General features: G+C 41.2%; 1 protein-coding gene across 1 annotated transcript; it reads right to left on the reverse strand.

Moving 5' to 3' along the window:
- Nucleotides 1-5,928: 5,928 nt before the first annotated feature.
- Nucleotides 5,929-9,520, reverse strand: LOC111232213 (sphingosine 1-phosphate receptor 3-like). Its single transcript, XM_022759622.1, has 2 exons — nt 9,302-9,520; nt 5,929-8,428 (listed from the first exon to the last, which is right to left on the reverse strand). The coding sequence occupies exon 2, from the start codon at nt 8,309-8,311 to the stop codon at nt 7,100-7,102; it is 1,212 nt and encodes a 403-aa protein (XP_022615343.1). The 5' UTR covers nt 8,312-8,428; nt 9,302-9,520; the 3' UTR covers nt 5,929-7,099.
- Between the last annotated feature and the right edge of the window lie 6,094 nt (nt 9,521-15,614).

Consider the following 15,614-nt stretch of genomic DNA (forward strand, 5'->3'; position numbering starts at 1 on the left):
GGGACCAAAATGCTGGACCCCACAAGTTTAAAATGGCAGTTTGAGGGTTACGACTTGGTTTTAGGGTAAGGGTTAGAATTAGGTATAGGTTAGGGGTAGGGTTAGGGTTGGGCTCAGGCTTTCAGTTATGATGGTTAAGGTTAAAGTAAGGGGCTAGAGAATACATTTTATCAATGATGGGTCCCCACAAAGACAGGTGTACAACGATGTGTGTGTGTGTGTGTGTGTGTATGCAGCTGTCATATCAGAATCACAATGTGTGTAATGTCAGATCAGGGGGGTGTCGACGATAATGTGGTGACGGCAGCTGTTAATCCATCAGACAGGCTCAGAGGAATGAACACCTGTGATCACCACGGAGCCAAAGAACATGTTAGGAAACCACATAACATGCACACACACACGTGCATAGCCAGACAGAGCCATGATACAAATACATGCATGTGAAGCTGTAGAACTGATAGACGCAATATTTGCAGAAGAAAAATTGCGTTAATAAATGTAAAAATCCTAGATGTAAATAATGAAATGATGATGGCTGAGTTCCATTTAGCTTCTCAGGTTTCCTGAGTCAGGGCAGTGTGTTGGCTCACTGGGACACTTATATAGAGCAGAGCCATCCTTAATGTTATTAGTTGCACCTGTGCCATCTTCCCCTACTACGGCAAGTCAAAATGTCTCCTGTGAAAAACATCCATTAAGCATTGTCTTGTAGCAGAACCACTTGGAGTGGACCCTTTAATATTTTCCTCCAAACATTCTGCATTATACAGTGTTTAAATGCACATGTTGGCCTTTAAAGGCTCTGAAAAACCTATTTTCTCAATCAGCTTCTTACCTTAGACAATGGGGTCCTGCAGTAACATATATTTTTTTCCAGTGATGGAACAGTTGTGTTGTTTTCATGAGAAATTTCGGTCTGATTTCTGTACTTTTCTCACTGGGTTTGGTGGGCAGGACTCTTTTTGAAAAAGGCATATTCACATATTTCTGTGCACCAGTCAGAGTTTAGCAACATTTGAATCAGAATGATGATTTTAACACAACTGTCAATCACATGAATTCACACCACACCTACACAGTCCTGATGACTCAGATTAGCTGTTGTGCTTTCAGATGCACACTGAGGTCATGCTGAACTGTTTAACTCTGTAAATGTGTGTTTCTTCTGAATTTTAACTTTTGTTGTTGCTTATTTAGTCATGAGTTAATCTTACTGAGATATACTTAAGTTTTGAAACTAAGTTTTCAGCGACCGTAACTCTTATGTGAGATACACACTTGAAATCTATGAGGGGTTTCTCCGCCTCCGGTTGCTCTTTCACAGAACACGTACACGCACAGAAACCTCCAGGCTGCATGCATGCACAGAGGAAGGGAATCAGCCAGCTGTGCACACACGCTCAACGCCACAAGTGAGGGACGAGACACACATGTCAGACTAAGAGGCTGGCGTCCTCCCTCGCTCTTATCCCCTATCCCAGACATGTTAATCCCTACAGTTGTAGCAGGCAGGCGTGGAAGAGATAGATTGGAGGTCAGTGTGAGCAGGTGTGTGCATGCCGTCAGGCTCTGCCGGGCAACTGCAATCGGAGAAGGTTTGAAAACGAAGCAGCTGCTGTTTTGGGGGATTTTGGGGAGAGTGGGGTAATTGTAGGGTAGAATTTAGAACAGATTACTTATCCACTTCTGCCACCTATCTGTTATGATTAGATGGCACTCAAAGATCTGGTTTCAGAGACTGATAATATATAAATATAAATTTGATCTCACTGAGATCAAGAGCTCTTTTGCTATAGAAACTTCAGTACAGCAGAAAAAATAGAATAAAAATAAGACACACAACAAAACACAGCCAGTTGCACATAAGTACATACAGGCAGCATCAGAAACATTCACAGACATCTCTAAAAATGTTCCAATCAGATGGCGCTCTCAGGTTTTGATGTCCTTTGAAGTTCATTTCATTTATATGGTGCAAAGTACTGAAAAGCAGTCTCCCCAAGTTCAGTATCCTGAGGCACGAAGAGTCAGCCAGTCCTGGCATCTGCTCAGATGGAGCTTTAGTAGGAGACAGTTATACGCAACAAATTAAGTGTGTATTTCCCTTTTTGTTATTAGTGAGGATCAGGTTCCATTTTCATATAGTTCACAGTGATGAGTGCAATATTTACATCCTGTAATTTAACACAGGGCGCCTAAAAAAAGATGCATCAAGTTGTTTTAAAGTGGAATGAGCAGCGTGAGAGGACAACATCTCCATAGTCAAGCACTGCCGTGATGGTCGATTGCACAAATGCTTTTCCTGTTCTCAAGAGAAAAGCAAACTTAAATCTGATTTTGATCTAAATGTAGAGATCCAGGATCATTTTCAAGCAGTTATACAGACTAGTTACTGAAACGATTAGTCAATGAATCAGTTGCTCAATTGAGAGAGAAAATTAAGTGACAATTTTGGACAATAGATCAATCATTGAAGTCATTCATTGAGCAAAAATGACACAGTTGCAGGTTCTAGCTTCTCAAATGTGACAATTTACTGCTTTTTCTGTTCATACCATTGTAAACTGAACGTTTTTGTGATGGGATGTGAGCTAGACAAAAAAACAAAAAAACAAAAAACAATTTAGAGACATTACCTTGGGTTCTGGAAAATTGGAGTGAGCATTTTTCAATATTTTCTGACATTTTAGAGAGAAATCAAATAACAAAAAAGAATACAGATATAAATCAATCATGAAAATAAATGTTGGTTGCAGTATAAAGCACACATTTAGGCTTGTGACTCTCATATGATAAGATATCCCAGGAAGGATGTTTTTGTTGTCTCCTCAGGAGAAAGAGAATGGGGATAAAAATGACATATTTGCCAGATCAAAATATTCTATTTTCTCTCCAGTATTACTGCGCTATCTCAAATGGAGTCTGTTTGATATCCACCAGACGGGAAAATTAATGGCAATGGGGTGTAGAAAGGGATGCTGGGAAAAGTATTCACCAATCCAAATCCCAGCCAGCTCCTTCAGATATCCTCCTACCAAGTGACCTTTGCCTCAGCTCTCCCAGCTTCTTCCCAGCTGCTCCCTGGTTAAAGCCCTCTGATCCCGGGGAGCTTATCACCAAAGTCTGCCTGAGTCTTCACTCTCTTTGTTCCACATGTAATTGCACTGTATTGAATCGGAGAGCTGTGGAGGTGTAGGCAGTGGAGGGGAGTCATCACACATCAGATGAATGCGCGTGTCGTCTCTGGTGAGAGTGGTACAACTGAGCCGTAGAGGAGAGGCTGGCTTCAGCTGGGGGGGCTCCCTGCGTGAGCGGCCACCTCAAATGGGACCCCTCGCCGCTCTCCTCCTGGCCCCACTCCACCTCCGAGCTGCTTCAAAAAGGGACTTGAGAATGACAGAAGTGTTTCATACTAGCACAGTGAGCGGCTCGGACCAGATGGAGTCTTTGTTCTTTCTCTCAAACACACACATACACACACACAGCACATACACGTCTGTACTGCACAAAAACCGTGACACATGCAAATGCACCCACACACACACACACACACACACACACACACACACACACACACACACACGCATGGATATTTCCTCACCACGCTGCAGTCTAAAGCCAGGATCACAATGACAGGGGGTGGTGTGATTCTCTTGTCCTCTGTCGTGTTCACATTAGTCATATGCAAATAGGCATTGTGCATAGAGAATGACACAAATCCACCATGTCTAAATCCTCAAAGAAGACTGGTGACGGCTATTTAGTTAACATGATTTATTAAGGTGTTTGACCCAGATAGCACATGCAGCCATTAAATGGTGTTTATTTCAGGTGTTTGGAGAGATAGAATTTGTCATCGCTGGAATTTGAGGACACAAAGAAGATTTGAATGAAAATTAATTTATCAATTTTACTGAACATGTCTCAGCTGGGTTTTTTTTTTTTTCTTCAACTAGACAGATGGAAGGCAAAGATGGTGAAATGTAGGAGTGAGTCTTTCAGCCTTATCTTCATTGTGTGACTTAATTATTTTCCCCTGTTAATAACTGTAATTTAAAACAATTTGTTGTTTGTTTTTGGCTGTGAAACTGAATTTAGAGTGGAGTTAGAGTTACTGCAAAAAAGGACGGAGACATTGTTGCTGTTTCAAGCTGCCAGTTTTGCTATAAACCATCATCAGTAACAGTAAGAGGCAACAGCTAATAAACACTGTGCAGTGACTAAGACTGTGAGAACATCAACACATATCCATCACCCAGAGCTCTAAACATCATGTAAACATCATGCTGATGAAAAATGCTTCTTGAAGAAACAGGATGTCACAATATTAACTTTGGTCAATTATTCATGCTTTTTTAATAATGTTCACAGATCTCCAACAATTTTCAAAGTCTTCACCTCTTTGGTTAGATTCTTTTTAATTTGAGGATTTTAGGATTCGCTCTACAATGTTTCAAGTAAATAGATGAATCCATATTTTAGGACTAAAGTCCATCTCTTCTTATGATCTTTTTCAGGAGATCCAGGAAAATAATTTATTTCCAAGAAATGAACCCTAATTTCCTAATTGATGCAAATGAGCAATCAGCTGTCACACCTGCTTTTTATCAGCTGTTCCTGACACCTCTTACCTTCTCAAAATGAAAGCTTGAACCTGCAACAATACCTCTGTGTTTTCATTGCAACTCTACTTTATTACAATCAAATTTTGACAGAACAAAAAACCTTTAATCAAACTAAATCTAATGAGGCTTTGAATCGGGATATTGATAGTGGTGAGGAGGGAGAGGAAAAGTGAGCAGGAAGCAGAGGATTCAGTGACTACAAATAACCACACAACTCAACGTTCTGGCATTTTCTAATGTTCCACATGGCGCGAGGTCACGATCATCCCCGGCTAATTCAGGAAAGCGAGCGTTCAAACATTTCTGACAGAAAGCAGTCAGTGACCTTTAAGCTGGAATTGCTTGGCTGGTATTACGTTCTTGCTGTCTTTTTTCATCAGGAAATGGAGGTGCGGAGCAGAGACACATCCTTTAGCTGAGGTGAGTATGAAATGCCAGTCTGTCAGCTCCTGTCTGGTCTTTGCTGTGCAATGTGGTATGAAGAGCAAACTTTATCAGCCCAATCTATCGGTTCAGTTTAAAGTAACGTTCACTGCAGCAGGTTTTTGGTACGAAAACACGTGAATTGAATGTCTTCAGTTATCAGCATCTAGATAAAAAAACTTATATCTACTTCAGTTTGCTCTCCGAATCAATCTGCTCTCAGCTCAGCTTTCAGAATTAATTAACCAAACCCTTTTCACAAGTTAATGTGTGTGATGTAAAAATCCTCATACACACACTGTTTAAATCAAAGACAATTTAAACAGAATGTAACAAAACCTCAGCCAAACTGTTTGGTCATGTAATTAGTTTGTAGAGTTCCAGGGAATTCAAACAATGTTGGTCACAATAAGAGGAAGCTCTTCAAAGCGAGATTCATGACTAATACCTACCTGACCTCACCCGACTGAAAACCCCAGCGTTTAAATAAATATCAAGAATTTCAATGCATTATTCATCACCGTCTGACCCGGGTCTGTCTGTGAATGGGAATAAGAGAGCATCAATCAGCTTCCCTTTAGGACATTAAATGAGTGCAACGGGTTAAGTCAGATGACATTTCTCTTCTCCTGTCTGAATAGCAAATGCTTAACTGACAAATCAGAGCATTTCTACATTTAATATATGTATGGCTTCAGCTTTCATGTGAACCTTGACTACAACAGGTTGATATGAGCAAAAATCTCCCAGTCACATGATCACTGGGTTTCTTATATGTTCCGTGACATCAACAGAGACTACTTTTGGATGAGAGGAGGGGTGCTGAAAGGAGGCGAGCCACTGATTTAATATAACAACATGACACATGTAAATCTCATAAAAGGGAATAGGTTTTTATTTGCTATATAATAGTATCAGGCACTACATCACCCCAGGCAGAATTGTCATTTACAGTCTACCTTAAATTATTCACATCCAACACTCCTATTCATTAGTGGTTAGTTGACGCGAGTGGTTTCTAGATGTGCTGATGAGAAGCAAAAATGTCCATGAGTGTAGTTATCAGCCACGCTAATTCAGCTCGCAGTGCAGCTGATGCTGACACAAAAGAGCTTAGAGTGATGAAAGACAAACCAAGTGTGGTAATGTAGAGCTGGGCCTGAAATTAGCAAAAATGCCCATTGTAATAAAACTTGAACCCTAGTGATTTATGTAAAAACATCGCTTTTCCTGTAGCAACACCATCAGGACTAAGTGGATGTTCTTGCCCACTGGTGGTAGGAATCTAATAATAGCATTGTCATCCGTCCGTTCATTGGTTCTGTTTGCTGATGTGTAATGAGCATCACAGCCTCATGAGGCCGCTAGTCGGACAAATAAGCTTTCTTATAATGCAGCTCAAATCATAACAAAATTAATGATAAAGTCCTAGTACCATGATCTTTTTTTATGCACATAAAGCAAAAACATAGTTTGTAGTGTAAAGATGCCAAATGTTTTCATAGAAAATAAATATTTACCAAGTCAAACTGTGTTTTAAGAGTACTTGCATGAAGACCATGCAAAAAAGTGCCCCAATTTGATTTTTTTAGGCATATAAAGACAAAATGACATAAACATAATAACAGACCCAACACTAATAAAGTTAATTATACTCTGTTATTATTTGAAATATTACTAGGACTAATTTCACAGACAGATTAAGCCAAGACTTATTTTGGAGCTTGGTTTAGTCCATATCCAAGACGATGGCCTATTATTTTTCATAGATTACAAATGTTAAATTTCATCATTGTGTAAAACAAAATTCAATAAGTCAGTCCTTCTAGTGTTGTGAATATTGTTCAGTTGTTGTAAATAGTGGTTTTAAGTGATAAAGTTGATTGTACTCTCATCTACAATCTGGATTTATTTGGTTCAAACTGAATATTCTTGCTATTCATATCCATGTAAGACTGGCCATAGTGCATAAACAAAAAGTGGCTGATAGCAGGACTATGTCAGTTCTTCTTCTTTGTGACTGAAAGGCCTCATTAAGGTGCTTCCACTCAGAACTTGCTGAGGGGTGGCAGAGCCCCCGCCTTCACCAGCACAGCTGACAGCAGGTCTGCAGGCCCAGAAGGGTGGGGCACAGCAGTGGCAGAGGGATCTCCATGCTTGTTTTCAGAGTTCATTGGTGTGGGAACCTTCCCTTTATTCAGCGTGGACTTGCCAGCCCCACTGCCCCCTCCTCCACCCAAACTGGTCTTGCTGTTCTCCGCTGTGGGGATGATTGTGCCCAGGTGGGGGTTGCCTGCCATAGGAGTCCCAGTGGGCTCCATGCTGGTCTGACAGCAGCACAGCAGCCGGAAGAAGGCAGCCCTCATCTCCCTGCTGGAGAGAGTGTAAATCAGAGGATTGAGGGCAGAGTTGAGCACAGCCAGGGCGATGAACCAGTCCACCTGGTAGAGCACAGGGCACTTATCTGGGCTACAGCCTACATCCAGCAGCAGCAAGAGGAAGAGGGGGGCCCAGCACATGACAAACACTCCAAGAACAATAACCACTGTCCGCAGCAGGGCCAGTGAGCGCTCTGAAGGCCGGCTGCTCACCCTGCGGCCACTAGAGGTCACCAGGCGGTAGATCCTGATGTAGAGGATGATGATGGCCACCAACAGGGCACTGAACACACTGATGCAGAAGGCCACATAACTCTTAGCATAGAGCGGCAGCACTGTAGAGCAGGAGGTCAGATTGTTCAGGCAGTTCCACCCCAGGCTGGGCAGGGCGCTGAGCAGAACTGACACAAACCAGCAGGCTGCCAGCAGTCCTAGGAGTCTCCCTCGACCTGCTGTCTCACATGGACGCAGACGCACCATAGTCATATGCCTCTCAATACCAATGGCCAGAAGGCTGAACGTGGAGGCACTGAGGGCCACAAACATGCTCCCTTCTCTGGCGAGCCACTGCACCGGTGTCAGGAAGAAGGTGTTACGTCCAGATGTAAAGATGTTTACTACATAGGCCACACCAGCCAGCAGGTCTGACAGCGCCAGGTTTCCAATGAGGAAATACATGCGACTGTGGAAGCGCTTGTTCCTCCACAGAGCGAGCAGGACTGTAACGTTCTCCAGGACGATCAGCACGCAGATGAAGAGCAGCACAGCCATCTTACAGGCCCCACCGCTGCGAGGCCGATCCCACTTCCCCGAGTGGTTGTAGTGGTTGACGATGACACGGTTCATCCCATCCTCGAATATGTTCCCCATGCTGCCTGCCATTTGTGCCCTTCCTCAATTACACAGCAGAGGGAGCCGCAGCACTGGTCACAGCAGAGGGAGGTCAGGCTGCTCAGCCTGGCAGGGTTAGGGTGGTCATTTTACAGCCTCTTCAAGGACCTGCCAATCAAAAACACTCAGATGTCACACAAGCATTGTGGATAAGTTTTGTAAGAAAGAATCCTTCACTCGATACATCTAAGTCATGATTATCCATGAAAAGGCAACTGGACTTGTTTAGTTCAGGACTGAAGAAGCCTCATGGACGAGGTGAAACAACTTCAAGTATCTGCAATCAAGTCCAGTTGCCTTTAACAACTTTTTTTTGGGTTCTAGTAAATTAAAACAATTGTTATGAAACCAACTGAAAATAAATACTGTCTAAAAGTTATATATTTGACCCTGTGCATCACTGAGATGAAAACTCTCATGTACCCAAGTGGCCAAGATAGCAGCAGCATTTAGAATATATACATATAAAACAATATAAAACAGACTAATAAAAGGAAAAAAACAATAACTAGTAAATTTGGACATTACAACTTCTTGTTTTCTTACTGTTCAAAACTCCTATGTCTTAGCCTTCATGTCATAATTTCTTATTTAAATGAATTTCTAGTGAAAGCACTGTGACTCAGACAAAGGTCTATGACCGAAAAGGTTCCAAATTAATCATTGTAATGTAATTCTGAGGTTAGGCAAACAGGTTTTTCTCAGTAATAAGGCCAAATATGTGTATGACTAACCCATTCACACTGTAGAGAATATAAATTCCCCTCTATCAAAATAAAATAGTGTTTAGCAACATTTATACACAATATAAGTTGAAACGAGATGCGAGGTCTAAGCAACTCTCTGTTTTGGAAAAGATGAACACAGTTAAATGGAATATTCGTTTGGAAAGACGTTGTAAGACCTGCAGTAAAAATCAAGTGTCTGTCTCTGCACAGTGTGTCTATTGCTCGTCACCACAGCTACAGTGACTTGCCTTACCTTTTGGAGTGATTGCCTTCATCTAAACATCCCGGCGGTGTGATGGAGTTTTTAAGTTCTGTTTAGTTTTTTTTTTTTCTCTCCTGCGTAAAGATTTCCTGGTGAGAAAATATGTGATCGCCGACAATGGAATATATTCGATGTGTAGTCAAATCTCCATATGTTGTCCTCGCCCGTGTAGAAGTTTCTTCCTCAAATATCCACTCAACTTTTCCTCCCGTGTCGTCTCCTCTCTCCTCTCCAACTGTACCCGCTCTCACCCCTCCCGATGGTGGGGCGGGATCTTTCCCCGGGCTACCCCTACATTTAGGTTTTTACCGAGGAGAGAATTCAGAGTCACGTGTTTCATTATTCCAGAAAATCAGGCATAGGTCTCAACACCATAAATATGTCTGGGTTTTTACACCATGATCAATATATTAGCCTTATACATTTCCTGAGAAATTCAGAAAATGTCCTATCTGGCAATGATTGAAAAATTCCTGGATCCACCCCTTTAATTTAATGGCTTCTTGTCTGACCCATGTCCCTTTCCTCCACCAGGTTTAGTGTAGCTAAATTAGTTCAGTACTTTTTTTCTGAGAAACAAACAAACAAACAAACAACAAAAAAAACAAACAAACACAGAGCTCTGCCAAGCTCTGCCACTTCAGAGAAATAAATTCAAATTCATAATGAATAATCCAGATCTGCCCCATTCCCCATCCTTCCACCAAGTTTGTTGCCAATCGGTTCAGTACTTTTTGCATAATCCTACTGAAAAACTAACAAATAAGCAAACAAACAAACAAACAAACAAACAAACAAACAGACAGACAGACAGACAGACAGACGCAGGTGAAAACATAACCTCCTTGGTGGAGTTAGCAGTCAGGGTGAGTTTGATTGATTTTGGTTGATTCTCACCAAGTGTAAATCAAAGAGTTTTGTTTTTGTCCTCTATGGACGGAGAGCAGTTGACTGTGTCAGAGAAACACTTAAATTATCTGCTCCAATGTCTCATAAAATTGCTGCAGTTAACTTGTCCCAACACATGTTACAGTTTATTGCCCGAAGGGCCTTTTGTGCTCTGTGGAGTTGTGTCATTCTCAAATAGCCTTTCAGACCTAATGTTTTGATCTTGTTGGCACTGGTTGGCACTGGTTCCCACTGTCAACTCAATATCTTCATTTAGATTTTTTTAGATATATTACAGGTGCATGTATTCAGGGTTGAAAATAATGAAGGATTCTCAACCGAACCTATCGTTTCAGTCCATTCTCAGAGCACGGAAAGCAAAATTCAGATTCAGTCATATCCAAAGTTGATCACAGGTTCATGAAAGGACACATTTTGTTTATTTGTCTTGCCTGCGGAATTCATCTCCTCCACCGAGAGGCCAAGACGTTGCAGCCCCTTTTATATCTGTGACTTGATGAGTCACTGTTTTTCATGTTCAAATAAAAGTCCCTTTGCTCCTTCACAGTGTGAGATAGGTCAGACCTCTCTTGTTGGAGCCAAGTGGAATGGATGGATGCTTCTCCTTTTATGCACTTCTTCTGGTGTTATTCTGGGGAAAAAGATATATTTTATAGTTATGAAGGGGTTTCGTCTGTAGCCCAGGGAGTTATATGTCCACTTACAAAGTACAGGCCAGGTCATTAGGTCATCATCATGTGGATCAGTCTGCAAAAGTGATGTTTTAGTCATTGCAGAAAGATCTAAAAGCAACAGGAAAGTTGTCACACCTTGAACCACTTTACCATCGATGCGTCCGAGCTACAATAAGTACCCACCGACAACTCAGTGGCCCAAAAAAAGAAAGACTGCAATTATGCACCATGCAGGTTCATGATGGAAGAAAAGCAGGATGTTGGTGGGAACATGAGGAATGCTGTGTCAGATATTACTGCAAATACAAAACTTGTCATTGCATTCCATGCTGTGTCCCGGTGTGTAGCAATCTGGCTTCAGGAGCCAACTGCCTGATGACAGCAACACAAGAGGGGAAACCACAGCTGGATGTGGAAGTTGTGGGTCATGCTGAGGACTATGTCTGACCCGCTAACACCCACTCTTCAACCCTGCTAATCCACCCCACACACCAACATCACTCTCTCTCTCTCACTCCCTCTCTGCTGCTGGCTGTGCTTTGTGTTTAAAAAAAAAACAAAAAAAACAAAACATACACACACAAAAAAAAAAAAAACAGAACAAATATTCCCATCAAATACCGCAAAAGCCATTATTCCAACCACTGATTGGTACTGCGTAGGAATAGGCGCTGTTGTGTCTCATTGACTGTTTACATTGACTGTTTATATGCATTTTATGGCAGTTTTCCCACATGCCGGTCACTGACTTCAAGTACCATGGTTTCACATTCAGCCTGGGAGAGTGAAAAAGCAAGAGAGAGAGAGAGAGCGAGAGAGAGAGGCTGGGAGAGCGTTTACCAGACAGGAGGCAGAGCAAAGCGGCTGCAGGATGGTTGACGCAAAGTTTCATGTGGGAAAAATGCTGAAGAGAGAAATGAGGCTTGAATTAAGGAGGTCAGTTGTAGGTGAATGGTGGGTTCTCTGTTAATTTGCTGTTGGTATTTTGTAGTAGATACAACCAGTGGTGGAATTTGATTAAGTATTAATTACTATTACAAAAGTACAATTTTGAGGTACCGGTAATACTGTCAGGGGTCATTTTTCTGGATTAAGAGTACTTTTACTTTCCACACCTGAAGTACATTCTGATAATAATACTTCCTTCCCTTCACTGCAGGACTTTTATTCGTAATGGAGCATTTTTAAATTATGGGATTGCTATTCTTACTTAGATAAAGGATAATCGATCTGAATACTTTTTCCACCACTGCATACGACATAATACATAAACATGGCATCATAAAGAACAAAGGAAGACAAAGCTTTTCATTGGATCAAACAATCTTCGGCTGATGGAATAGCGCAGTTGTCATGGAAATTGCATTGTGATGAGAGTGTTGTGACAAGTGTTTCTAAAGTCAAGAACTAACTTTCAGTCTCAGCTTTTATGCAAATATGTACTAGAGGTTCCCCTCCAGACATGTTTTAAACTATGTGAAAATACTCGGCTATGATTAATATTTTATTTAACACGAGGAGTTTGTCGTGCACCAAAATTTGGCGACAAGCATTTGGCGAATAGCTTGTGGCTGGAAGTGGCTGACACAGTATTAGTGGTTGTGCTAATGCAAACTCTCACTCTCACAGTCATTGCTGCAGTGCAGTTCCAAGATGGAAATACTCAGTCATATAGTTGACTGCTTTTTTTGCTCATGATATGTCTTGTATTATATTTAAAAAAAAAACCACCATAAAGACACATTAACAGGGTAAAAACTTCATTTCCATCAAAGGGGGTCTTAAAAATGGTCAGAAATAAATGGAATGAAATTTTAACATCTATAGTATCTATGCAACTGGAACACTTCATTCCCTCAGGAAGATCATGAAGCTTCAGATTGGTATCGTAGGTAACCATGAACCATGACCTTTTAAAGTTATTACTCTGCCTTGTGATGCAAGGTAAGAAGAAAATGCTGAGCTACAGCAACTATCCATATCTGATATGTTTGTCTGTAAAAAAAAAAAAAAAAAAAGCACAGAATCAACTGTGTTTGAGAGAGGGATACTTTGTTTTCTTTCTTGTCTGCTGATGCCCACTCGCTTTTCCAACTTTCCATCTCTTCTGTTTTTGTTTTTTTTTTTGTTTTGTTTTTGCTTTCTTTGCTGTTGCTGGATCAAATAGGCAAAAATAGCATAGGACAGGCCAGAAATTGAGTCTGTGATGGATGACAGTACTGGCTAACAGAGACCGACAGCAAAACAAATGTTGATAAAAAGAGGGGGAGATGGAAAGAGACCAAAAAAAAAAAAGATCAGGAGGCTAAGAAGCAGCAGAACAGACAGTTTTCTTTTATTCTATCTCTCTCATTCTCTCTCGCAGTCCCTGTGGTATCACTGATTGTGAAAGGTTACAGGCAGTCTGGCCCCCTTGAACATGTCAGCCCAGGCCTTGCAGATTAATGAATGACCCCCAGAGCTGTTGACTTTACCCTGAGCAGCAAGAGATGTACAGACTCTCTGACAACCCATTTATAACCGTATGAAAACACCCCAGAGGTCTTGGCTCCATGTTGTTGCAACACATTTCCTGGATGTTTGGTGCTGTGGTGGAAAGAGGAAATGTAGCTACAGGTCACCAGATCAGGAAAAATGGCATTGTTGCCAAGTCCCGTAAAAAATTTGTGTAATTCTGATGCTATATAGAGTGCATGTCTCTGTGTCTTTCTGTGTGTGGCCACTGTGTGAATGTGTGTGCATGCGCAGCAGCATTGTGAGTCAGGGCACACTGACGCAGGCTTGGGTGGTGAGTGAGATGTTTGGGAATGTAAAGTGTAGTGGGAAAGAAGGAGGAGTGGAGGTGGTGGAAAAGTAAGGCCTCTTGGGCCATCACCTCACTTCCTTCCACTCCTGCAGTTTACCCAGACCCACTGAAAAATTCTGTTTAAATATGTAGAAATGCAAACTGGCTATTGCAGAGAAACATGCTTACAATACACAATACAGGCCTGTCTCCGAGAAATTATGTTTATATGCAACTAATTTGGAGCAGCAAATAAGTTTTGCAGGAAACATGATGGTGAACAGATTACATTCTTCCATTAACGTTTAGGAGATGCAGACAGGCAACAAGTTAAAGGGAAAATCTGAATAAATGAGTGGAGAAACATAACGAATGTAGATACTCCCACACAGGTGCACTGCATTGTACAATTAAGCAGTTAACATCCCATCATGCTCTGTGGCAAGTATAAACATGCTGAGCAGGCCTGGTTGGTTCTGATTTTATATCAAGATGGCAAGAGGAAGTGACTTTAAAAGAGGGTTTATTGTTGGGGCACAGGAGCTTCAGTCACAAAGACTGGTGAGTGTTTTAATAGGAACAGTGAGTAAAGGGACATTTAGTTTAGATCTATGGGAGAGACTTTGGTAAATAGGGTCAGAATATTGAATAGAATAAGATGCCTGTTTGAGAGGTCAATGGTGCAAAAACCACAGTCACTGGTCTATAGAGAGGTGGAAAAAAGTGATATGGATCTTGCAATACACTTTTAGTGACTACAGCATTTTTTAAGTTTGTATGGTTACGTTTAAACACTCTTGGTCAAGGTGTGATTTAAGACAGAAAACATTCACAGCGATTTCACAGTGTTTACTTACATTTAACCAAAAATACAATCTTTCTCTAACCTTAACCAAAGTGCTTTTGTTGCCTAAAAATATTGCCTCTCAACATAATCCAGCAAATCTGTTGCCAGTGCCACCACAGTGTCACTTTTTAGAAAAAAATAATTTTGTTCTGTTTCTAATATTCTTATTTCTTATATCTCTCTTTTTATGTGTCCATCCGTCTTTTGTGAAGCACATTGTATTGCAAGTTGCAAGTTATCCCATAATACATATATTTTTAGCTCTTCTCAGCAGGATATTACAACAAAAGAAACAACTGACCAAATCCCGTTAAACTATTGTAACATTGTCTGTAATGCCAGGACCGTCTCATATTTTCTTGCACAGAGCATGGGTAATGTCTCAGTAGGAAGTTTTGAGCTCTGAGGACTGATAGTGTATCTAGAGCAATGGTGCTGCTGGTAGGTTATCAGTGGAGGTCTGAGGTCTATAAGGGCACAAGGTGACTGCTTGTCTGAGGACCTGCAATGCTGCTTCTTTCAGATAACCTTTTTATCTGCATCCAGCTCAAAATACCAACATCAAAAGATGCCCAGATGGAGGGATGAATGGAGGACAGATGGATGTGCAATATATTTTCACGGTAAGTCACTCATATTGTTAACTGTTCTGTGCAGATGAATGATGTTATTATTGTCTCTTTCATTCGCTCACTTTTATAGAGATACCTGTGAGAAGGTGAACGACTGCAGATGGAAGGTATGTATGACAAATATGACTTCATCCTGGTTGTGAGCAGTTGTGAGGAGGGAGGATGAAAGAGAAATTATCAGCAAGAAAGGTGAAGACACCAAGACCTTTTAGGTCTGTATCTCTCAGTGAAGCTTCAGCAGTCCTGAGTAATACAGTCTCATCTCTTAGCCCTTTTAGAAGCTTTAGAAAATCAGAAGGATCAGAAAGTGGAGGGTCATATTACTCATGTTAGAGAACTTGTGGTTGAGAAGCTGTATGACTGATGAATTTCAAATGCCATAATTTAGGACTTTCCTGCATCTGTAGTAAAACACAATGCAAAAAGCTCTGCACCTCAAAATGACAATGAGTTCTTG

This window comes from Seriola dumerili, unplaced genomic scaffold, assembly GCF_002260705.1.
Source record: "Seriola dumerili isolate Sdu_G_001 unplaced genomic scaffold, Sdu_1.0 BDQW01000322.1, whole genome shotgun sequence".
NCBI lineage: Eukaryota > Metazoa > Chordata > Actinopteri > Carangiformes > Carangidae > Seriola > Seriola dumerili.

Coding starts and splice junctions, on each gene's coding strand:
- LOC111232213 (XM_022759622.1), bottom strand. CDS start 8,311: ATGGCAGGCAGCATGGGGAACATATTCGAGGATGGGATGAACCGTGTC.